We start from the raw sequence: 23,797 nt of genomic DNA on the forward strand, positions 1-23,797 counted from the left end.
CAGGATTTCTGACACTGTTTATTGTCTCAGTAACGTAACACGGCACAGTCAGCAGCTGATCTTTGAGTTCACTGCACCAAAACAAGTGCCCAATGGTTCAGTAACACTCTCGTCATCAGGTAAGAAAGTTAGCAGTGCATTGAACGGTTTATACTGCTTTAGAAATACTCCCGATGAAGCCACACCAATACATGAAAGAACTCCCTGGAAGTCTAAATAACGAACACAAATCCATCTGAAAAAAGTCTGAGTGCTGTTGGAGTAAGAAAAGATTTCACAATTCATATAAAAATATACATATACATTCGAGTATCTGTTTAAAAAAGCTCATGGAATCACTTTCGGTCCCTGCCGTCGGACGTCCCGCGGGCCGCTTTAAGGCACTTGATCTCTGGTTACTGTACGTGTGACGAGTAAAGCTCCTGTTCTCGTCTGGTTTGGTCTCGATGGGTTTGGTCGGGTTTGGTTTGGCTCAGCCAAGTGTTTCACAGCTTCAGTCCACAGTGGGGCTCATATGGGCGAGAGAGTCTGACGGAAGCAAATCAAGAGGTCAAAACAGAGCCACAAAGCATGAATTGACAACGTATGAAAATCACATTTTTGTTGTTTTATGCTGATCCTGTTAATAAAGTTAAAGTGCAAAAACATTACAAAAACATTGAGTTTAATTCTAATAAATAATAATGTTTTGTTTATGGTTAGGGTTCCGGTTTAGTAAATTAAAGCTGAACATGTCTTTGCTTTTTAACAATTTTATAATTCTAACTTTAAATCTCAAAGAAAGTAATGTTTGAACTTTCTCTGGTTTATACAATTAGATCTCTGTGTGTGTGTGTGTGTGTGTGTGTGTGTGTGTGTGTGTGTGTGTGTGTGAGTTTGCACGTGAGTGTGTGGGTAAGAGTGTTTGTGTGTGTGTGTGTGTGTGTGTGTGTGAGAGAGTGTGTTAAAGTGCAACAAAAAATAAATGCTCAGAATATAAATTATAAAATACTCTTAAATGGCTCTTTACAAAAACATAGATTTTTTCTAAATGTATATAAAAATGTTTTGTTCATGCTTGGGTTTAAGTTTAGTAAATTAAAGCTGAAAATGTCTTTGCTTTTTAACAATTTTATAATTCCAACTTTAAATCTCAGAGAAAGTCATGTTTGAACTTTCTCTGGTTTATACAATTACATTTGTGTGTATGAGTGTGTGTGTGTTTGTCCTTGTTAATATTACATTGTGGGGACCAAAAAAGGATAATAAAACCTAAGATCACCAGCCAGTGGTCCCCCTAATGTAAATCCATTCATAAACATAATAAATTATGTTTTTTTGAAAATGTAAAAATGCAGAATGTTTCCTGTGATGGGCAGGGGCAAGGGCTCTGTGTGTGTGTGTGTGTGTTACCTTCTGTCTGCTGCTCATCCATGTTTTAATGGAGGGCAGAAGGATGCTGCCCAGCAGGATCTGAGCGGGATGATAGATCAACAGAGGCACTGATATCAGAGACAGATGCTCATAACCCTCAAACACGATCTTCAGCATGGGGATGCCTACACACACACACACACACACACACACACACACACACACACACACACACACACACACACACACACACACACACACACACACAGTAAACCGGTGTTTTCAGTTACAGAAGGTAAGTAATAAATTATATTTGCCTTATCCAGACAGAAGCGTGTGTTTTACCTAAAGTGAGGGATTTATGAGTCGCACAAAACATGATGGCAACTGAATCGGCTGCAGTGAAACCTGAGGATTTCCTGCAAACATCACAAAACACGATACATATACACACTTTATATAGTCACACATTAGAGAGTAAGGGGGTCAGGATTATGTCTTAACCTAAAAATGCAGAATAGTTTTTAAGAGGGTTACGTTTACAGGATAGAAATAAACCAATAGAAGAAGTCAAAAGTTCACAGAAACGTGAGTGTTTCTCACCTTGTAGACAGGAAAAATATCAGGGACATGAAGCTCAACTGAATGGAAAATACTAAAAATGGGGAAAAAAACAATATTATTATTAATGATATACCTTTATAGTATTACAGTGAGTGCAGTTAAAGTTTCTTGCAATCAACTATTAAAACCTATCACCCGCTTTTTGAGCACAGATGTGAAAATTCAACCTTAAAATTAAAATTGCATCCTAACATAATTGTTGTAATTAATTGATGACTTATAAGTTGGTCTCTTTTTTGAGTGTTATCAAGTTATAGAAGTTGTGTGTGTCTAACTAAGCTGTGTTCAAATGTAAAGTTTATAATCACAAAACCTGAAGTTTTCTGTGAGATTTTGAAAAAATAGACACCCACACACACTTGATTTGTTTTATGCTTTCTCCAGTCACAAATGAAAACATTCCTGTCACAATATCAATTCTATCACCAAACACTGGCCAAATATGGAACCTCTCCTACAATGCTTTGTCAATATTAAAATATTTAAAAACATGAGACCGTCCACTAGGGGAAGCAGCTGCTAAAAGGTTTTAAATGACCATACCAATGTTTTCGTCCCATATTAATATGCAAGTTTATATTTGGTATACCGCATTAAAGGTGCACTATGCAACTTTCCGTCCACTGAAGGTCGCCTATTCTAAACAAAGGCGTAGTTTGATGACGCCAAGTGTGAGCGCAGTATCTTGGGAGATGTGGTCTTCACCTCACAGCCGGTGGAAAATAGGACTCAGGCAGAAATCATGTTCGTGGATGCAGTTATTAACGTTACTGTAGTGAAGCAGAGCAGGACCGAGTGTTGAGGAGCTGAGCACGGCCGCTGGAGCGATTGGTTATTAACGTTACTGTAGTGAAGCAGAGCAGGACCGAGTGTTGAGGAGCTGAGCACGGCCGCTGGAGCGATTGGTTATTAACGTTACTGTGGTGTAAAGCAGAGCAGGACCGAGTGTTGAGGAGCTGAGCACGGCCGCTGGAGCGATTGGTTATTAACGTTACTGTAGTGAAGCAGAGCAGGACCGAGTGTTGAGGAGCTGAGCACGGCCGCTGGAGCGATTGGTTATTAACGTTACTGTAGAGAAGCAGAGCAGGACCGAGTGTTGAGGAGCTGAGCACGGCCGCTGGAGCGATTGGTTATTAACGTTACTGTAGTGAAGCAGAGCAGGACCGAGTGTTGAGGAGCTGAGCACGGCCGCTGGAGCGATTGGTTATTAACGTTACTGTAGTGAAGCAGAGCAGGACCGAGTGTCGAGGAGCTGAGCACGGCCGCTGGAGCGATTGGTTATTAACGTTACTGTAGTGAAGCAGAGCAGGACCGAGTGTTGAGGAGCTGAGCACGGCCGCTGGAGCGATTGGTTATTAACGTTACTGTAGTGAAGCAGAGCAGGACCGAGTGTTGAGGAGCTGAGCACGGCCGCTGGAGCGATTGGTTATTAACGTTACTGTAGAGAAGCAGAGCAGGACCGAGTGTTGAGGAGCTGAGCACGGCCGCTGGAGCGATTGGTTATTAACGTTACTGTAGTGTAAAGCAGAGCAGGACCGAGTGTTGTGGAGCTGAGCACGGCCGCTGGAGCGATTGGTTATTAACGTTACTGTAGTGAAGCAGAGCAGGACCGCTGGAGCGATTGGTTATTAACGTTACTGTAGTGTAAAGCAGAGCAGGACCGAGTGTTGTGGAGCTGAGCACGGCCGCTGGAGCGATTGTTACATAAGCACACAGCTCGCGAGTACCGGGACTTTTATTATGATGGGATGGGACACAGTCACCGGGCGCCCGAACTTCTGCTTTTTCTGGTCATGATTATAAGGTAACGCAGCTCTTTTTATCATATTAGATACATTTAAGTGTGTTTAAAATGATGTTATGACGTTACTCTGTGCGTTCGCTCGGCGCTGCTGTGACGTTCACACTGCTAAGAGTAAAGCGCTCCTACAGAATAAAACCGAGGGTAGCGCAGATATGACACGATTGACAGGCGACTAGGGTTGGGCATCGTTTTGATTTGAACGATTCTGATTCCGATTCCGATTCTCACTTTCGATTCCGGTTCTTTTCGATTCTCGATTCCGATTCTTTGAGGGGTGGAGTCAAAACATGTCACATCGATATTCAATGCTATTTTCAATACCACGGGGGGAAAACGCTGCATATACTGTCAATTTGATATTTTTTATATATATATATATTTTTTGTCTGTCTTTTGAAAGTCTAGGCAATCAAACATTTCTTCTGAAGAGATCACTTTATATGATAAAGCTTTTAAGCTTTTTCTCATATATAAACATTGATCAATTACTATTAAAATTATCTCACAAATATTTGTTAACTCAATGTATTTTTTACACACAGCACAAGTAAGCTTGATTTTGAATGGTAAATTGAATAAACAAAGATACATATTACAAAAAATAGCACAAATAAATACAATAGAATAAAAGATATAAATGAAATAGACTGCTTTATTTTTTCAGGTAGGTCTAACATTCAGGTAAGAAACTGAATAAAAAAACGCAAAGTGGCTAAATAAATTTAAAATAACATTGGATAATGTTTTTTGCAAAAAATGAAATAGTTTCATATAAAACCACTAAAGTTACACAAGTTGATCCGTCAAGAGCAGTGTGATCGTTTGTCTTTTTGTAGTTTGACTTTGAATAACAAATGACTGCTGTCCCTTTAAGAACTGCCGCACTCATTGATCCTGAACACTGTTCCTGTTACTCATTCTTCATTTCTTCCCGAATAGTTTAAGACTGTGTTTACATACTGTTCAAAATGTGCACTGAGAATTTGTTTGAGTGTATTTGACCAATAATAAGCTGGAAAAAGAAGCAAATATTTGCACTTGTATGTCAGGGGCGGCTTTATTACGGTAGACTATGTGTGTGTGTGCGCTTCAGATGTGAGCTTGAAATCTGCGGGGATTCGTAAAATTATGTGCAATCCCGCGCGAAATTCAGACCGATCACACACACTAACACGCTGTCGTAAGGAAAAGTCCAGCAGAACGCGCGTCCGTCGTGTTCAGAGGTTAACCGGCTGAATGAGAATATGCGGCTGCGTGTCAACTCGCTGTCGGTCAGAGAGGAGTGGAGAGCAGCTGGGATCGATTGTGTAAGCTGAGCAGGCTATATCTTTTCAGATATTTCAGTATCGATATTTTTGACAACACTAGTTGCACTGTGCCGACCCAGGCTTTTAAAAGTGAAATAAATCCACACTTCAGAGCCGCTTACCGGGCTTCCATGACTAAAAGATCAAGCGGGCGCGCAAGCACCGGAAATCAGGTGGCCATGGAAACCAAAACTTGCGCGCTTGGAACCGAAGATCGGAACCGAAAATAAATTTTCTAAACAATTCCAATGGAATCGTTATTTTTTAAACGGTTCCAAGTTAGAACCGGTTCTCGATGCCCAACCCTACAGGCGACTCGCTCAAACGCTATGCTGACGTGTCCCGGTCCTTAGTTAAAATAGCAACTTTCTTAATATTTACAAATAGTTGGAAACATTTGGGATATTGAAAGTACTCAACTGAACAAAATATAATAAGACTGGCCTAGTGGTTTCTGGATATTTTACTGCAAAAATCCTACATTGTGCACCTTTAACCGGCTGTACAGTCAACTGTACAGTCACACATACTTCTGGAAAATTATTGCAAGAATGGAAACGCCATGTTGTGCTTTTGAAAACTTGTTGAAAACTTTTTTTCCCCGATAAAGAAATGCCCATAAACTACGATAAAACAAATGTACTGAATGATTTAATGCACAACACATAAACATATGACTTTGCCTCAACAGAGGCTGTGATTGGATAACTGGACTAATCAGCAGACCAATCGCATCGCAGCATCTCAAATGTTGGTTTAGTCACCGGAGTCAAAGTGATTTGGTTTAATTCCCTCCAGAAGTGTCTTGCGCAATTGCGTTCCCAAACATCAGCATCCGAATGCAAGAGAACAACTCAATTATAATGGAGGGAAAACGTGCCCAATTACATTTTTATTTCTGATGTTTTGTGGCAAATTCCCAGGTAGTGATGCTTTTGTTCTCTTAAACACATGGGATGAAATGTTCCAACTCACAACATCGTATGTAAACCTTAGAGGTTAATGACACACTCACTGATGAAGACGACGAGCAGCAGGCTCAGATGGTCCAGCTCTATGTTGGGGTTGGAGAAGGTGTCGCAGAAGGTGGTGTAGATTATCATGAGCAGAACGACGCTGCTCACCGTCCCGAACGGAGGCTTCCGGCGGTCCAGACACTCCCTCAGGAACCTCCTGCACACCTGCACACACAAAACACCTTCATATCTCAGATTAACACTCCTAATCTTTGCCCTTACAGACGCCATTCGCCTTTTTTCACATGTGAAATTAGATTTAACAAATCAACACACACACTCACCTGTCCAACTATGAGCGGGACGACGACCGTCATGAAGAGCTGCGAGAAGATGGAGGAGAATGGGACAGAAGACGAGGAGCCCAGCTACACACACACACACACACACACACACACACACACACACACACACACACACAGTAAAAACCATTATAGGCAAGGCAAGTTTATTCGTATAGCACATTTCATACCCAATGGCAATTCAAAGTGCTTTACATAGAAATTAATTAAAATAGTGATTACATATGCATGAGAAATAAGAAAACCATGTGTAAGAATTCAAAATAAAAACAATGATAATTAAATCAGCTGTAAAGAGAATTAAAAATAACATAAAAGGGTCAAATACAGTGGTCTGAAATAAAAAGTAAACAACAAAATAAATAAACAGAAGGATCCATCCAATTTCATTCAGCCTCTACATTAAACATCCTTCAGTTTACAGTCTACATACATGTCCCATCTTAATTACATCACATCTCATTCATTTCTTTCTCAAACTCGTTCATAACATCCATTTCAATCACTATTCCCTGATTTTCTTACTCAAGAAATCCACAGATTTCCACATAATCAAACCTTTTTGTCAAACTTGCTATTTCCATCAAACCCAGTTTTCACTTCTCATATTTAACTCAAAAGTACATATAAAATAATAATAATAATAATAACACAGTCCCACCCATATAACAGTCTCGTTGTCCAGCACATCCACACTGAACTCAAGACTAATAAAGAGGAGTTTTACTCACAAACACCAGCAGCAGAAGAGGAGTGACCACAATCCCCTGCAGACAGGACAGACAAACCACACTCTTTCACATTATGCTTTTAATTCTGTTTTCTTTTGTTTGCCTATTCCTCTCTTTTCTGCTCCATTCCCCATCCTCTCATTTCTTTTTCTCTCTGCATTATCACACTTACCAAAAAGCTCCCAAATGCAGAATTGAAAATGGCTGCAGCCTGTAAAGAAAACAGATATATACACTTTTACAACAAATACTAAATAATGAATGTTGATTTTGATGTTTAACAATGATCTTCACCAAATGTTGTGATTGTTGTAAAAAGTTATGATTTATTTTGTATAAAAGTGTGATTATGATTATAACAATGGTCAATATTTTGTAGTGCGATCCATTTGTAAAGTTGATGAAAAATATGTAAAGTTGTGATAGATACGATCGTGTTTTTGTAACAGTGTTATTCTTATGGAGAAATGTGTTTGTAAAGTAGTGAATGTTGTGAAGAATGTGTTTGTAAAGTAGTGAATGTTGTGAAGAATGTGTTTGTATAGTAGTGAATGTAAAGAGTGTTTGTAAAGAGTGTTTGTAAAGTTGTGAAGAATGCATTTGTAAAAAGTGTTTGTAAAGAGTGTTTGTAAAGAGTGAAGAATGTGTTTGTAAAGAGTGTTTGTAAAGTTGTAAAGAATGTGTTTGTAAAGAGTGTTTGTAAAGTTGTGAAGAATGTGTTTGTAAAGTGTGTTCGTAAAGAGTGTTTGTTAAGAGTGTTTGTAAAGTGTGTTCGTAAAGTGTGTTCGTAAAGAGTGTTTGTAAAGTAGTGAAGAATGTGTTTGTAAAGAGTGTTTGTAAAGTTGTGAAGAATGTGTTTGTAAAGAGTGTTTGTAAAGTAGTGAAGAATGTGTTTGTAAAGAGTGTTTGTAAAGTAGTGAAGAATGTGTTTGTAAAGTAGTGATTGTTTTGAAGAATATCATTTTAAATGTCATGTTAAATTTAAAATTTTACCTCATTTCCTCCAACAGCTTTAGTGAGGATAACAGCGGAGGAAACAGGAGGAGGCATACATGCAACCGTCTGCAACCTGAGAGAGAGAGAGAGAGAGAGAGAGAGAGAGAGAGAGAGAGAGAGAGAGAGAGAGAGAGAGAGAGAGAGAGAGAGAGAGAGAGAGAGAGAGAGAGAGAGCGAGAGCGAGAGCGAGAGAGCGAGAGAGCGAGAGAGCGAGAGAGCGAGAGAGAGAGAGAGAGAGAGAGAAAATAGTGAAGATTTACGACTATTACAAATTTTCACATGAAACAGTTCAACAAGTCAACATTCACCTTTTATACCACAAAGAAAACAAACCAAATACAAAAAAAAAATGTTCCAATTAATAACAGGTGCACAAAGTCACATTTGAAATGAATTCTGACACCATTTTGTTTCAAACGTGATAATGTCTTCCCAGGAACTCTAAAAATCGATGAATATTCTGGATTTTGCTGTGGCTAAAAAACAGAGTATTAATATTCATCTGCAACCATTTTATTTTTTCTACTCATACAAATTGCTAACTTTGCTTAACCTTTAATAGCATTTAAACACTGACAGAAATAAACCTCTTTCGCTTTCAACAATAAATACAACTAAAGATTCAGTAAAACTATCAAATAAATTATACAATAAACTCTTTTCAGTCTGAAACAACCCATTTAACATAAACATGCCGTTTCTCTCTTTGACTAAAAGGGCAATTCTGTGTTGACATCAGGATTTAAACCTGAAATAAAAGCAGTACTTTCACAATGTTTGTCACTGTCTGCAACCGTTTTGACCTAAAAACTGCTTACACAATGATCTCCATTCTGGTTTATTATCAAACATGGTAATAAAATACTCTTATTAAGCACATTTTTGTTAAAAACCAGAACACAAGCTTTATGAAAAGATTTACTTGATGATGGACAGCTGATGTTCTGGCATCCGGCCGCACAGGCGGGGAAACCAAATAAGAAATCATTTCATCGTAGCACGTCGTAGAAATGCAGCAATTTTCAGTTTATTATTATATTATGGATACTATAGAAACAGATTCTACGTCTTGGAGTATAAACTAAAGAATTTTCACCAGAAAATGTCAACAAGTTCTGACATTAAACATTGTGAGTTAATGTCTGACTTATGAAGAACTAAACATTTATTAATGATTACTGCATCAGCAACTAATGAACATTCAATATGATTAATATATTAAATAACATATGAATTGCTATTAATTAAATGTGTCAAAGTATTATTTCCTTTAATAACATATATTACGTAATCATTTAAATTAGTGTGTTATTTAAGCCATGCATTTCAACATCCAGTTGTCTGCTTTAATTAATCATTATGATTTACAAACGTACTAAAATCAAACGTACTAAAACAACTGTACACTGCATATTAGTGCACCCGTATTGTAAAGTGTTACTGGAAAACGTATGCCTAGAACACCTCCTAGTGGTCATTATTTTAAAAAACACAGGTACCTTCATGAAATATTAATTTAAAACTTTAATTTAAAAACTTAGGCAACTCTGTGAAAACCGGTGTGTATATGACAGTAAGCTAATAATAAAGCATATTCAGTTTCAGCTTGGGATGAAAATATTTAGAAAAATATAGTGTGTGTGTGTGTGTGTGTGTGTGTGTGTGTGTGTGTGTAGCTGCAGTGATGTAAACAGTGACCTTTTAATATGGTGTTTATTAAGGAAATGTCATTTTGCCAAAAAAACGTTTGCATGTGTATATACTATATATAATTTATTTCATATATATATATCTCACACTTACTTTTTCCCCAGCACTAATATATACTATATATATATATATATATATATATATATATATATATATATATATATATATATATATATATATATATATATATATATATATATATATATATATATATATATATATATACAGTCCCTGACAAAAGTCTTGTCGCTTGTGAACAAATTGACCTAAAGTGCCGCTGAAATATATTTCTAATCAAGATTTTTTTACAAGAAATGGCTCATTTTAATCCCACCAGCTTTTGTGATAATGTTTCAGTGAAAAACTAAACTTTCAAAAAGTATTCTAATATTCACACAAAGCCCATTGAGTCAATTTTTGCAAAGACATAAGTGTTGTCGCCTTGTCATATGAGCTTCACCTGTGACTAATAATGGATCAATTAGGTCTCAAGTGTGTATAAAAAGAACCCCAGTACACTAGACCTTCACATCAACTGCAACTAGACCTCTGCAAACATGCCTAAGATTCACCCTGAGACTAAAGTTTTGATTATCAAGAGGCTGAAGAACAGATCCGCTGCTGATGTGGCAGACACCTTCAATGTGTCTCAGCGTCAAGTACAGAGGATAAAAAAAAGATTTGAAGAGACTGGAGACGTTTTTGACAAGCCCAGGTCAGGCAGACCCCGCAAGACAACTGCTCAAGAGGACCGTTTGTTGGCTCGAAAATCCAAGGCCAGCCCATTTACCACTGCAGCAGAGCTCCACGAGACCTGGTCACCTGAAGTCCCTGTGTCAACCAGAACAGTTTGTCGGATTCTGTCTCGAAATGGCCTCCATGGTCGAATCAGTGCCCAGAAGCCAGCACTAAACAAAAGACAATTGAAAAACCGTGTGGCATTTGCCAAGGCCCACAGCCTGCTAAAAGGATGAACGCAGGAAAAGTGGCAGAAGGTGGATTTTTCAGATTAATCTTCTGTTGAATTACACCACAGTCGCCACATATATTGCAGGAGACCTACTGGAGCCCGAATGGATCCGAGATTCACCCAGAAAACAGTGAAGTTTGGTGGCGGAAAAATCATGGTTTGGGGTTACATCCAGTATGGGGGTGTACGAGAGATCTGCAGGGTGGAAGGCAACATCAATAGTCTAAAATACCAAGAAATCTTAGCTACCTCTTATATTCCCAACCATAAAAGAGGCCAAATTCTGCAGCAGGACGGTGCTCCATCGCATACTTCCATCTCCACATCAAAGTTCCTCAAGGCGAAGAAGATCAAGATGCTCCAGGATTGGCCAGCCCAGTCACCAGACATGAACATCATTGAGCATATGTGGGGTAGGATGAAAGAGGACGCATGGAAGACGAAACCAAAGAATATTGATGAGCTCTGGGAGGCATGCAAGACTGCTTTCTTAGCTATTCCTGATGACTTCATCAATAAATTGTATGAATCCTTGCCAAACCGCATGGATGCAGTCCTTCAAGCTCATGGAAGTCATACAAGATATTAAATTTGGATCTCACAGCACCACAACTTAATTTGCTGACATATTTTTGTATTTGCAGTAAATTTGTTCAATTTCTGTACAGGCGACAAAACGTTTGTCTTGCCAAAATTTGACCTTTCTGTCTTGATTAAATGATAAATATTTTTTCTGTGAAAATTATTTATTTCAGTGCATTAAACATCATTTGGGAGGGTTTTAGCTTTTCATATGAGCTATTTCTAACACCAATGAATTAATTAAAAGTCAGGTTAATATCAGGTATTTCTAGAAAATAGATAAGCGACAAGACTTTTGTCAGGGACTGTATATATATATATGTTGTTGTTTTGTTGTTGTTGTTGCTGAATGAAAGAGACTGCATGTGTATCTGGGACAATAGTGAAAACAATGACACTTGTGCGTGTGAAAACGTTAAGAGGAACATGGTATTTCAGTTCTGCTTATCCAAAATAAGAACGGTCAGGATAGAAATTCATAGAAATCTTAGCTCTCTAAGAACCAAATACACGTTTTTGTTTTTGATTGATATTTCGACTCCTGTCCATTTATCTAAAAAGAATTATAAAAAAAATGATTCAGGCTAGTTTAAATGTGTTCGGGCAACCAAACTCTCGAAGGTGCCTGTCTGAAGGGCTACCCGGGATTTTGATGAATATTGCGAGCCCTTGTTTCTGTAGTGTGAAGCAAAGCAGGAGCGAGTGTTGAAGAGATGAACGATACACACACCTCGTGAACTACGGGACTTCATTATGCCACAGTCACCGGCAACATTTTCTCTTTTCCTGTCATGAGTATTAGCTAACGCAGCTCTGTGTATAATTAGACACATCAGAGTGTGTTTAAAAGGATTTTTTGACCTTTTTGAAGCTATGACTCAGCGGCTGTTGTGACACTTGTTGACTCCTCATTGAGACTAAAGCACTTCCTCTTGGTACAGAAACCGAGAGTAACCGCAGATGCTACAGACAGGTGAATCCCTCACACATCCCGCTTGGTAAAGAAGGCAATTTTCTTACGATTTACAAATAGTTGGAAACATTTGGGATATTGTAAGAACTCAACTGAACAAAATAAATAATACTAGCCTAGTGGTTTTTGGATACTTAACTGAAAAAAATGTTACATAGTGCACCTTTAATAGCTAGTAAAAAATTACTATAGTATAATTACTACTATAATTAATTCACCATTTAAATAATTTACTTATCTGATTCATTCAAACTGATTATTTGAGGAATAAAACACTTTTGCTCAGAGACGCAGCTGTTTTGCTGTTTGTTCCCCATTTCCCCAGCACAGACAGAACGTGTTTATCGAAATCGAAATAGTAAGTAAGTTCCTCTTTACTGAACTTTCACAGTGCAATGTTCAGAAGGTCAGCACTGCACAAAGACTACACTTTTGACTCATTTCCTCCACTTCCTCTCACCATAATTGTGATTAGTGATGTTGCCTTCGGTTGGGCACTTGGAACTTCATCCATATTATTTAAATATTCTTCCTATTATTGCAGCGATGCAACAAGAAATCTGATTTCAAAGGAAGGGGAGTAATATATGAGATATAGAGTGAGGAAAATAAGTATTTGAACACCCTGCTATTTTGCAAGTTCTCCCACTTAGAAATCATGGAGGGGTCTGAAATTGTCACCGTAGGGGCATGTCCACTGTGAGAGACATAATCTAAAAAATCCAGAAATCACAATATATGATTTATTAACTATTTATTTGTACGATACAGCTGCAAATAAGTATTTGAACACCTGTCTATCAGCTAGAATTCTGACCCTCAAAGACCTGTTAGTCTGCCTTTAAAATATCCACCTCCACTCCATTTATTATCCTAAATTAGATGCTCCTGTTTGAGGTTGTTAGCTGCATAAAGACACCTGTCCACCCCATACAATCAGTAAGAATCCAACTACTAACATGGCCAAGACCAAAGAGCTGTCCAAAGACACTAGAGACAAAATTGTACACCTCCACAAGGCTGGAAAGGGCTACGGGGAAATTGCTAAGCAGCTTGGTGAAAAAAGGTCCACTGTTGGAGCAATCATTAGAAAATGGAAGAAGCTAAACATGACTGTCAATCTCTCTTGGACTGGGGCTCAATGCAAGATCTCACCTCATGGGGTCTCAATGATCCTAAGAAAGGTGAGAAATCAGCCCAGAACTACACGGGAGGAGCTGGTCAATGACCTGAAAAGAGCTGGGACCACCGTTTCCAAGGTTACTGTTGGTAATACACTAAGGCTGGAGACACCGCAAGCATGGCGTGAGCGTGGCGTTTCTGTTGCGTGTCATCCGCGGGGCGGCTGCCTGGCGTTTTCTCTTTCTTTGCACACCAGAAGCGTGTCTGACGCGGCGCTGCTGCTGCTATTAATGTACAGGGAAGCCCTATACTTCATGTTAAATATAAATATATTGCCTATTGATACAGCAAAGACAACGTCGACAGTAGCCTATAGGCCTTCATCAGGGTGTTGGTAACAAACAGACAGGATCAAGCACTACTTAAAGTTGCATTGGTTTCAGGTGTGCTACTCTGGCACTTGCAACACAACTATTTGCCACTAGAGGCAATAGTTCGGATACTGGCTAATGTCAAAAGTTAAACCATACAAATACAAGGAAAAATAAGAGATCTCCAAGTGGTAAAAATAGGAGTGACACCAATACAAACATCTTGTGTACTCTATACAGTTATGTCCCCAAAGTCAATAAATGTGAATAGGCTAGTTACCCATCTTACTTCTGAATTCAATTGTCAAGATAGTTCTAAAACAACAAAAGAAAAATGTTATGGGCATTACAGTACATTAAAAGAATAGTAAACATTCACGGACAACAATACACTGCCCCTATAGAGACACAACCATTACAAAAAAGGTTACAAAAAAGGTGAGAGGTCAAACTCTTCATTGAGACCTGGATGACTGGTGGCCCTCAAGGAATAGATCCAATATGTCTCCCTTTGTTTAAGGCGTTTGATAATATCCCCACCCCTGGCATCAAGGCGAATAGCCTCAATGCCCACTACTCTTAGGGTCGAATCACTCCCATGTTTTGCATCTATATAATGTTTGGCCATTGGATAGTTCATATTTCCAGTCCGAATGGCATATCTATGTTCAGATACCCTGTCTCTTAGTCTCCTTTTAGTTAGGCCTATGTAAAAACAGCCGCAAGTACACTCTAAACGATAAACAACATGGGTAGTATTGCAATTTATAAAACTATTAATAGTGTAGGTCTTATTGCTAAAAACATCCAAAAATTTGTCAGTTTTAGCAATATTCTCACAATAATTACAATTACCACAAGGGAAGTTACCCTTGGGTTGACGAAGCCAAGTTTCACGTTTAGGAGCAGGGAGGTAACTTCTTACTAACTTGTCTTTAAGTGTGGGGGCCCTCCTAAAGCTGATCCCAGGGGGTTCCGTGAATATTTCCCGTAAAGTCGGGTCACATTCAATAATGTTCCAGTTTTTCTTTATAATGTGTTTAATCTGGACAGCCTCCTTGCTGTAACGAGTGACAAAATAGGGTTTCTGTGTTGATACTCTTTTGGGTCTAGACTGAAGCAGGCTCTTCCTTTCAAGTGATTGGGCTCGATTATGAGCTTGAACGAGAGTTTGTGTTTGATAACCTCTTTGTCGAAAACGCTGCTGCATATCCATAGATTGATACTGGAAATCCTGATCTAAATCACATATACGCCTTAGTCTCTGGATCTGTCCAAAAGGTATGTTATCAATGAGCCATGAGGGATGAAAACTATTAGCATGCAATAAGGTATTACGATCTGTTGCCTTTCTAAAGATAGATGTATGTAAGAATCCCTCATTATCTTTTGAGATCCGTAGATCCAGAAAGTTAATAGCGTGTAAATCATAGTCCAGACTAAATTTTAGGTTCTCATTTAAGGTATTTACATATACATGGAAGTCTAAAAGTTCTTTTTCTGAGCCTGAGAACATCAAAATCACATCGTCAATGTATCTACCCCACCACAAGACTTTATCTTTAAAAGGGTTAACTTGGGAAAATATATAGCGCTCCTCCCATAAGCCTAGAAAAAGATTGGCATAATTGGGAGCAAAACAAGCACCCATTGCAGTCCCCTTTTCTTGTCTATACAATTTGTCTTGAAAGAGAAAGATATTGTTCTTTAAAGTCCACTCAGTAAGTTGCACTATAAAGTCACTGGGAGGCATCAAATGTTCAGGTCTAGATGAGAGATAGTGTTTTAAAGCCTCTAGACCCTCATCATGTACAATATTGCTGTATAAAGACTCCACATCCATTGTAGCCATAATACAAGAGCCTATATTACCTATTTGTTCAATTTTCTTTAAAACCTGTGTAGTATCTTGAATGTAAGAAGGTAAATCTGCCACAAATGGCTTGATAAAATAATCCACAAACTTGGAAGCAGGTTCTGTTATGGAATCATTCCCGCTAATTATCGGTCTGCCAGGTGGATTTTCCAGATCCTTGTGGACTTTGGGGAGCATATAAAAAGACGAATAACGTGGGTGTTGACAAAGCAAAAACTCATATTCTTTCTTAGTAATCCAATTACGTAATTTTGCCTCATTAAGCAATTGCTCCAGTTCTCTTCTTATAGTGTCCATTGGGTTGGATGAGGGCTTTGAGTAATACTGAGTGTTGTCTAGTTGGCGAAGAGCTTCACTTATATACTTCTTCTTGTCCCACACACAGACAGCACCACCCTTATCAGCACTTTTTATGATTATATCATCCCTCTCCGAAAGCCACTTAAGTGCTTGAGATTCATTTTGTGTGAGGTTATACTGGGAGATCTTTTTTTGTTTACTGTAAAGCTTTTCTACTTCATAGGACACCTTTTTGGTGAAAGTAGTCAAAATGGGATTCGTGGTGCAGGGTGAAAAAGTAGACTTAGGCCGAAAAGAAGAGTTTACCGTGGTGGTTGAGTAGGTAGCTGAACCCTGTGCGTTCTGAGAGTACCAGGCCTTCAAATGTAGACTTCTATAGAATCGAAAGAGGTCCACTTTGGTGTCGAATGGTCTACCTGAAGTATATAAGTGGGACAAGAAGAAGTATATAAGTGAAGCTCTTCGCCAACCAGACAACACTCAGTATTACTCAAAGCCCTCATCCAACCCAATGGACACTATAAGAAGAGAACTGGAGCAATTGCTTAATGAGGCAAAATTACGTAATTGGATTACTAAGAAAGAATATGAGTTTTTGCTTTGTCAACACCCACGTTATTCGTCTTTTTATATGCTCCCAAAGTCCACAAGGATCTGGAAAATCCACCTGGCAGACCGATAATTAGCGGGAATGATTCCATAACAGAACCTGCTTCCAAGTTTGTGGATTATTTTATCAAGCCATTTGTGGCAGATTTACCTTCTTACATTCAAGATACTACACAGGTTTTAAAGAAAATTGAACAAATAGGTAATATAGGCTCTTGTATTATGGCTACAATGGATGTGGAGTCTTTATACAGCAATATTGTACATGATGAGGGTCTAGAGGCTTTAAAACACTATCTCTCATCTAGACCTGAACATTTGATGCCTCCCAGTGACTTTATAGTGCAACTTACTGAGTGGACTTTAAAGAACAATATCTTTCTCTTTCAAGACAAATTGTATAGACAAGAAAAGGGGACTGCAATGGGTGCTTGTTTTGCTCCCAATTATGCCAATCTTTTTCTAGGCTTATGGGAGGAGCGCTATATATTTTCCCAAGTTAACCCTTTTAAAGATAAAGTCTTGTGGTGGGGTAGATACATTGACGATGTGATTTTGATGTTCTCAGGCTCAGAAAAAGAACTTTTAGACTTCCATGTATATGTAAATACCTTAAATGAGAACCTAAAATTTAGTCTGGACTATGATTTACACGCTATTAACTTTCTGGATCTACGGATCTCAAAAGATAATGAGGGATTCTTACATACATCTATCTTTAGAAAGGCAACAGATCGTAATACCTTATTGCATGCTAATAGTTTTCATCCCTCATGGCTCATTGATAACATACCTTTTGGACAGATCCAGAGACTAAGGCGTATATGTGATTTAGATCAGGATTTCCAGTATCAATCTATGGATATGCAGCAGCGTTTTCGACAAAGAGGTTATCAAACACAAACTCTCGTTCAAGCTCATAATCGAGCCCAATCACTTGAAAGGAAGAGCCTGCTTCAGTCTAGACCCAAAAGAGTATCAACACAGAAACCCTATTTTGTCACTCGTTACAGCAAGGAGGCTGTCCAGATTAAACACATTATAAAGAAAAACTGGAACATTATTGAATGTGACCCGACTTTACGGGAAATATTCACGGAACCCCCTGGGATCAGCTTTAGGAGGGCCCCCACACTTAAAGACAAGTTAGTAAGAAGTTACCTCCCTGCTCCTAAACGTGAAACTTGGCTTCGTCAACCCAAGGGTAACTTCCCTTGTGGTAATTGTAATTATTGTGAGAATATTGCTAAAACTGACAAATTTTTGGATGTTTTTAGCAATAAGACCTACACTATTAATAGTTTTATAAATTGCAATACTACCCATGTTGTTTATCGTTTAGAGTGTACTTGCGGCTGTTTTTACATAGGCCTAACTAAAAGGAGACTAAGAGACAGGGTATCTGAACATAGATATGCCATTCGGACTGGAAATATGAACTATCCAATGGCCAAACATTATATAGATGCAAAACATGGGAGTGATTCGACCCTAAGAGTAGTGGGCATTGAGGCTATTCGCCTTGATGCCAGGGGTGGGGATATTATCAAACGCCTTAAACAAAGGGAGACATATTGGATCTATTCCTTGAGGGCCACCAGTCATCCAGGTCTCAATGAAGAGTTTGACCTCTCACCTTTTTTGTAACCTTTTTTGTAATGGTTGTGTCTCTATAGGGGCAGTGTATTGTTGTCCGTGAATGTTTACTATTCTTTTAATGTACTGTAATGCCCATAACATTTTTCTTTTGTTGTTTTAGAACTATCTTGACAATTGAATTCAGAAGTAAGATGGGTAACTAGCCTATTCACATTTATTGACTTTGGGGACATAACTGTATAGAGTACACAAGATGTTTGTATTGGTGTCACTCCTATTTTTACCACTTGGAGATCTCTTATTTTTCCTTGTATTTGTATGGTTTAACTTTTGACATTAGCCAGTATCCGAACTATTGCCTCTAGTGGCAAATAGTTGTGTTGCAAGTGCCAGAGTAGCACACCTGAAACCAATGCAACTTTAAGTAGTGCTTGATCCTGTCTGTTTGTTACCAACACCCTGATGAAGGCCTATGGGCCGATACGCGTTGGTGTTTTAATGTTTTAGCCCTACCATTAAAGGCTTTTTTACTTTTTGCATCCTATTGAGTGCCTGGACTTGGATTTTTTCCAAATTTGTTTTCTACATTTAACCCTTCCAAGAGCACCATAGGGTGAAAGGGATTCCAGCAGCGCTCCAGTTCTCTTTTGTCTAGTCGACAGTAGCCTATTGACCATACATATATATGGTATTGACGGCAAAATAGGCTACAGAACATTTTGTTCTGTATTAACAGGTTTAATATTTCAAAATCGATAATTATGTTGTTTTTTATTATTACAATTAGGCCTATATCTGCATTTATGTTAACCTACAGACTGTCAAACATGAAAATGTCATTTATTAATATGTATTAGTCAAAATGATATATAAACATCTTTTCCTATTATATTTTGCCTGGAAACGCTTCCAAAACGCTCGCGTGTCACTTGAAAAATAGGCGTCTCTTCTATTTGAAGCGTGCACGTGTTTTCTGCGCGGCTCGAACGGCGTGTGAGCCGCGCGTGTGACGCAGGCAGTATGCAAGCTCTAACCGGTTAACATGAGAGCCGAAATAAAAACGGACACGCCACGCAGCAGAGATGCTCACGACACGCTTGCAGTGTGTCCCCGGCCTAAGACGTCATGGTTTGAAATCATGACACGGAAGGTTCCCCTGCTTAAACCAGCACACGTCCAGGCCCGTCTTAAGTTTGCCAATGACCATTTGGATGATCCAGAGGAGTCATGGGAGAAAGTCATGTGGTCAGATGAGACCAAAATGGAAATATTTGGTCATAATTCCACTAAACGTGTTTGGAGGAAGAAGAATGATGACTACCATCCCAAAAACACCATCCCTACTGTGAAGCATGGGGGTGGTAGCATCATGCTTTAGGGGTTTTTCTGCACATGGGACATGAGCACATTTCTGGACATTTCTGCACTGCATTAAGGAAAGGATGACTGGGACCATGTATTGCAAGATTTTGGGGAACAACCTCCTTCCCTCAGTTAGTGCATTGAAGATGGGTCGAGGCTGGGTCTTCCAACATGACAATGACACAAAGCACACAGCCAGGATAACCAAGGAGTGGCTCTGTAAGAAGCATATCAAGGTTCTGGCGTGGCCTAGCCCGTCTCCAGACCTAAACCCAATAGAGAATCTTTGGAGGGAGCTCAAACTCTGTGTTTCTCAGCAACAGGCCAGAAACCTGACTTTTTTTGGATTTTTAGATTATGTCTCTCACAGTGGACATGCACCTATGATGACAATTTCAGACCCAGAACATATAACTATATTTCATGTCAATTAATGATATTATTAAACTGTTTTGCTAATATTTATGGCATAAACTGTTAATTGGGTTGACATAATCCTCCTATATCTGTGACAATAGCAGTTGACCATGCGTGAGTCACACATTAAGCATGCAAAACACAACAATGTTAACAAGGATTTTTTTAAATTATTAATAAGACCTTTACAATTGTATTTGTTGTCGTTATTTGGGTTATACTGACAAAAGACAAATGGTAAAATAAAGCCAAAATTAGTCAAATGAAGCAATTATTTTATTAGTGCCGCTATGCACTCTGGGAGCACGGTTCCTCAGATCACAGACAGAATTAAGTTGACAAAACTTAAACGGTTTAAGTAAGAACAACTTAATGGAATTAAGCAATGCTTACTTAATCGAATTAAGGCAACGAGTTTGCACAATTTAATTAAGTAAACTGAACAAATTAGTTTTTACAGTGCAGACAGCAAACTGACAGGAACAGAAAGCTTTGAGTTGAGCTGATGAAGGGGAATGATGGCGGAGTGTGTGCAGGTGGGAGCCAGGTGGGAGCCAGGACGGATCATGACAAATGTAAGCTGTCTCCCAAAATGAAGGTCGCATTCGAAGGCTGAATGAGCCACAGCGGCACCATAAAGGCTGCCACAATTTCAAAGCGACTTCAAAACGCGCCCTCCGTTTCTCAGGCAAAGGAAGGGTTCAGCAGGTGAACCATTCGCAGCCTACCTATCCCAGAATTCATAGCACACCGATGACAACAGGATTTGTATAGACTGCTCTGCATTCCTGTGGCAATCGATCAGATTTCTTGCATGCGCGATTACATTTCCCAATGAAAGACGGATATTACAGACAGCATGGTGGGCAGTTAGAAGCAGATTATTGGTAGCGAGTTAGTTATCATTTGATTGTGTTATGTCAAGTTACCATTTTCATGCCTGATAATACTGATTAAACAAATGTGTTTTGAGTTTACATTTCAATTCAGGTAACGTGGATGTTGTCCTGAGAGGCAGGGGGAGAGAGTTCCATAGTTTAGGGGCTGTAACAAAGAAAGACCTGCCACCCATAGATGATAAACTAAATCTCCGCTCGCAGAGGAGGTCACAGCCAGACGAGCGGAGAGTTTGAGGGGGAATATAAGGAGAAAGTAAGTCAGAGAGATAGGCGGTAGCAGGACCATTGAGTGACTTAAAAGTAAGCAGAAGAATTTTGTAAGTGATACAGGATAACACTAGCCTGACAAGCCTGACCCACATCAAGATGTTTGGTCTGGAAACTCACCATTGACAGCTCAATCCGAGGGGCGGATAAACGGTTGTCTTTCAAACTCCCTCTGCACGCGATAGGATAGCGCTACAACCAACCAGAGCAACGAAGGTGAAGCAGAGCTCGCTGATAGATTAAACATTCGCCGTATCCAGTCGGCAAAACTCCAAACACATCTTCCCTTCTTAAGAATGACTTCAGTGCCTTTCTTTGTTCTTTTCTCAGAGAAAAGCTTAACTCCAAGTCTTCCAGAGTCGCGGTCAAAGTGATCAATACAAGGCAGCGGTTTGAAAGAACACGGAAGTCTTTGAAAGTGGGAGCGTTTGAAAGCACAAGCTGGCGTCGAACAGCAGACCGGTAGGCTTATAGACTCCTGCATTCAACCGCTCCGTGTCTATCTCTGCAAGTGCTCCGTGAAATGCATCATTGATGTATTTTTACAACATGCTGGTGAAGCGCTGATCGTAGTAGCCAATCACAGACATATTTGATGAGTGCGTGAGCACAATGACCAGTCAGAGGTGTTTCCGATTCCGCTCAACAGCGCTCAAAGTGTCACATTGTTAACATTTCAGTAGCGATTTGGTATCGTGGTTGGTACTTTTGACAACACTAAATTTAAGTAATTATTATACCCTTGGATTAAGAATCCAGGTGTGGTGTGTTTCCAGTGATTGGCTTCAGTTAAAGCTGCACTATGTAATTTTTGCGGACAGGACTCGGGCAGAAATCATGTTGGATGCGGTTATTAACGTTACTGTAATGTGAAGCAGAGCAGGAGCTGAGCAAGGCCGCTGGAGCTAACGGTACAACAATAGTAACTCATAATCTTCAACGTTATAAAAACATGAACTGTATTTTCTGTCTGTGAAAGGACGTGTAGAGGTTGCAGGTGAACAGGGAGACTCTCTTGCTGGAAAATAACCTAAAGCGCCAACACAGAAGCCCTCTGAGATCCAGTTACCCACGGCACAACCCCAGCGACAGAGACTTCATTCAGCCAAGCCTTGAGCAGGTAGAGAGGGCGATTGTGTATGAGAGGGGAGGTCTGAAAATATGAGCACTCACCCTCTGAGAAGCCATTCGTTGATCGCCGTCAGGGCCAGAACTTTGAGAAGCAGCCAAATGGCGATGGGGAAAAACACTAGTGTAAACGTCTGGACGAACAAATGCAACTTTACGTGCAATAACGCACTCGCGAGCTCCTGAAAAACAGAGCAAACTAGAAATCAGTTTTAAACAAATCTATGAAAAGCACAACAAAAACAGGTAGCACTCATACCTCCGTTTTCAGGGACAAGCCGCTGTTAAAGAAAATAACAGATACTGCAACATAGGTGATGGTGATTTCTGGCCGAAGAGGACCTGCAAGAGAACAGAGTTAAATGATCATGGGGAAATAATAGCATAAGGAACTGTGATTGTGATGTGTTTTGGGACACTAGGATAATGACACTAGTGTAATGGTAATTTAGATAGGTATGAATAAATACAAACATGGTAATAATTCAGTACCATAATGTAAACATTTGTATCATGGTACAGTTACTGTACTCTAAGTCAAAACGTTATCCATCTATGGGCTATCAGACCTCCAACTTCAAATGTGTTTAAGTCTTTGTCAAGGCAACAGTCAATGTCCTCACGCCAGTATAAACAGGAAAAACAAACTTTAAAGCAACTCTCCACCCATGCAGGATTCAGATCCGGGTGTTGCAACGTGTCACAGTGACAATTACAGTAAAAACGACAATCAAACCCCATCGATAATGACACTATGCTGATCAACTTTATCGTTATGTTTCTCTCTATACGCAGAAAACTATGCAATACGTGACACCATCCCTGATAAAAATAACTTTCATTAATATCAATGTACAAATTATTAATCATCGATCACACCACTTGTTGTGTCATATTCGTGCATATCCCGATCGTTTCCTTATAGCGATTTGTGTATTATTGGTGCATTAGCTGGTTTTAAAGTGTGTATGGGCAGAAATGTTTCCAGGTGTGTGTTTGATCGTTCTTACCTCCTTTCACTCCCACGGACGGCGCGAGCTTTGCGCACGAGATAACGAGCACTATACCGATGATAAACCATTCTCTCCGCACGCGAGCGATCAGACCCATCGCCCATCAAACCGACGCGCAACTAAAACCGACGAGCTCAGTGTCCGTCGCTCCTCGCTCTTCCGGACACATATGCGCTACCGTAACGACTGCTATCAGCGCGCACTCGCTTATTTTCACTAGGCTACTACAGCTAGATAAATACTAATGAAAATCTGTTTTCTTTTGTGGATCAACGGAGACTTTTTTGTGTGTTGATTCTAAAACATTTCTAGCGTCAAGACCAGTGATGGGGAAAGTTACTTTGAAAAGTATTGCATTAAAATATTGCGTTAAAAATAACGTTTAAAACATCACCAATAAAAAATATCTCGTATTGCTCATGGTTTAATTGAATCGTCGAAAAATGGTCAAAAGAGTGAGATTGTA

The 23,797-nt window shown here is 39.3% G+C and overlaps 1 protein-coding gene across 1 annotated transcript; it reads right to left on the reverse strand.

Annotated features, from left to right (window-relative positions):
* Positions 1-23,501, reverse strand: slc10a7 (solute carrier family 10 member 7). Its single transcript, XM_067445498.1, has 12 exons — positions 23,329-23,501; positions 22,578-22,660; positions 22,364-22,500; positions 8,131-8,206; positions 7,310-7,348; positions 7,138-7,173; positions 6,389-6,472; positions 6,104-6,269; positions 1,957-2,008; positions 1,699-1,772; positions 1,393-1,538; positions 1-528 (listed from the first exon to the last, which is right to left on the reverse strand). The coding sequence occupies exons 1-12, from the start codon at positions 23,426-23,428 to the stop codon at positions 511-513; spliced, it is 1,011 nt and encodes a 336-aa protein (XP_067301599.1). The 5' UTR covers positions 23,429-23,501; the 3' UTR covers positions 1-510.
* Between the last annotated feature and the right edge of the window lie 296 nt (positions 23,502-23,797).

The sequence above is a fragment of the Pseudorasbora parva genome, chromosome 6, assembly GCF_024679245.1.
Source record: "Pseudorasbora parva isolate DD20220531a chromosome 6, ASM2467924v1, whole genome shotgun sequence".
In the NCBI taxonomy this organism is placed as follows: domain Eukaryota; kingdom Metazoa; phylum Chordata; class Actinopteri; order Cypriniformes; family Gobionidae; genus Pseudorasbora; species Pseudorasbora parva.

Coding starts and splice junctions, on each gene's coding strand:
- slc10a7 (XM_067445498.1), bottom strand. CDS start 23,428: ATGGGTCTGATCGCTCGCGTGCGGAGAGAATGGTTTATCATCGGTATA. Junction 22,501..22,577: donor GCTTGTCCCTGAAAACGGAG/GTATGAGTGCTA, acceptor TCTGTTTTTCAG/GAGCTCGCGAGTGCGTTATT. Junction 7,174..7,309: donor CTGCATTTGGGAGCTTTTTG/GTAAGTGTGATA, acceptor TCCTGTCTGCAG/GGGATTGTGGTCACTCCTCT.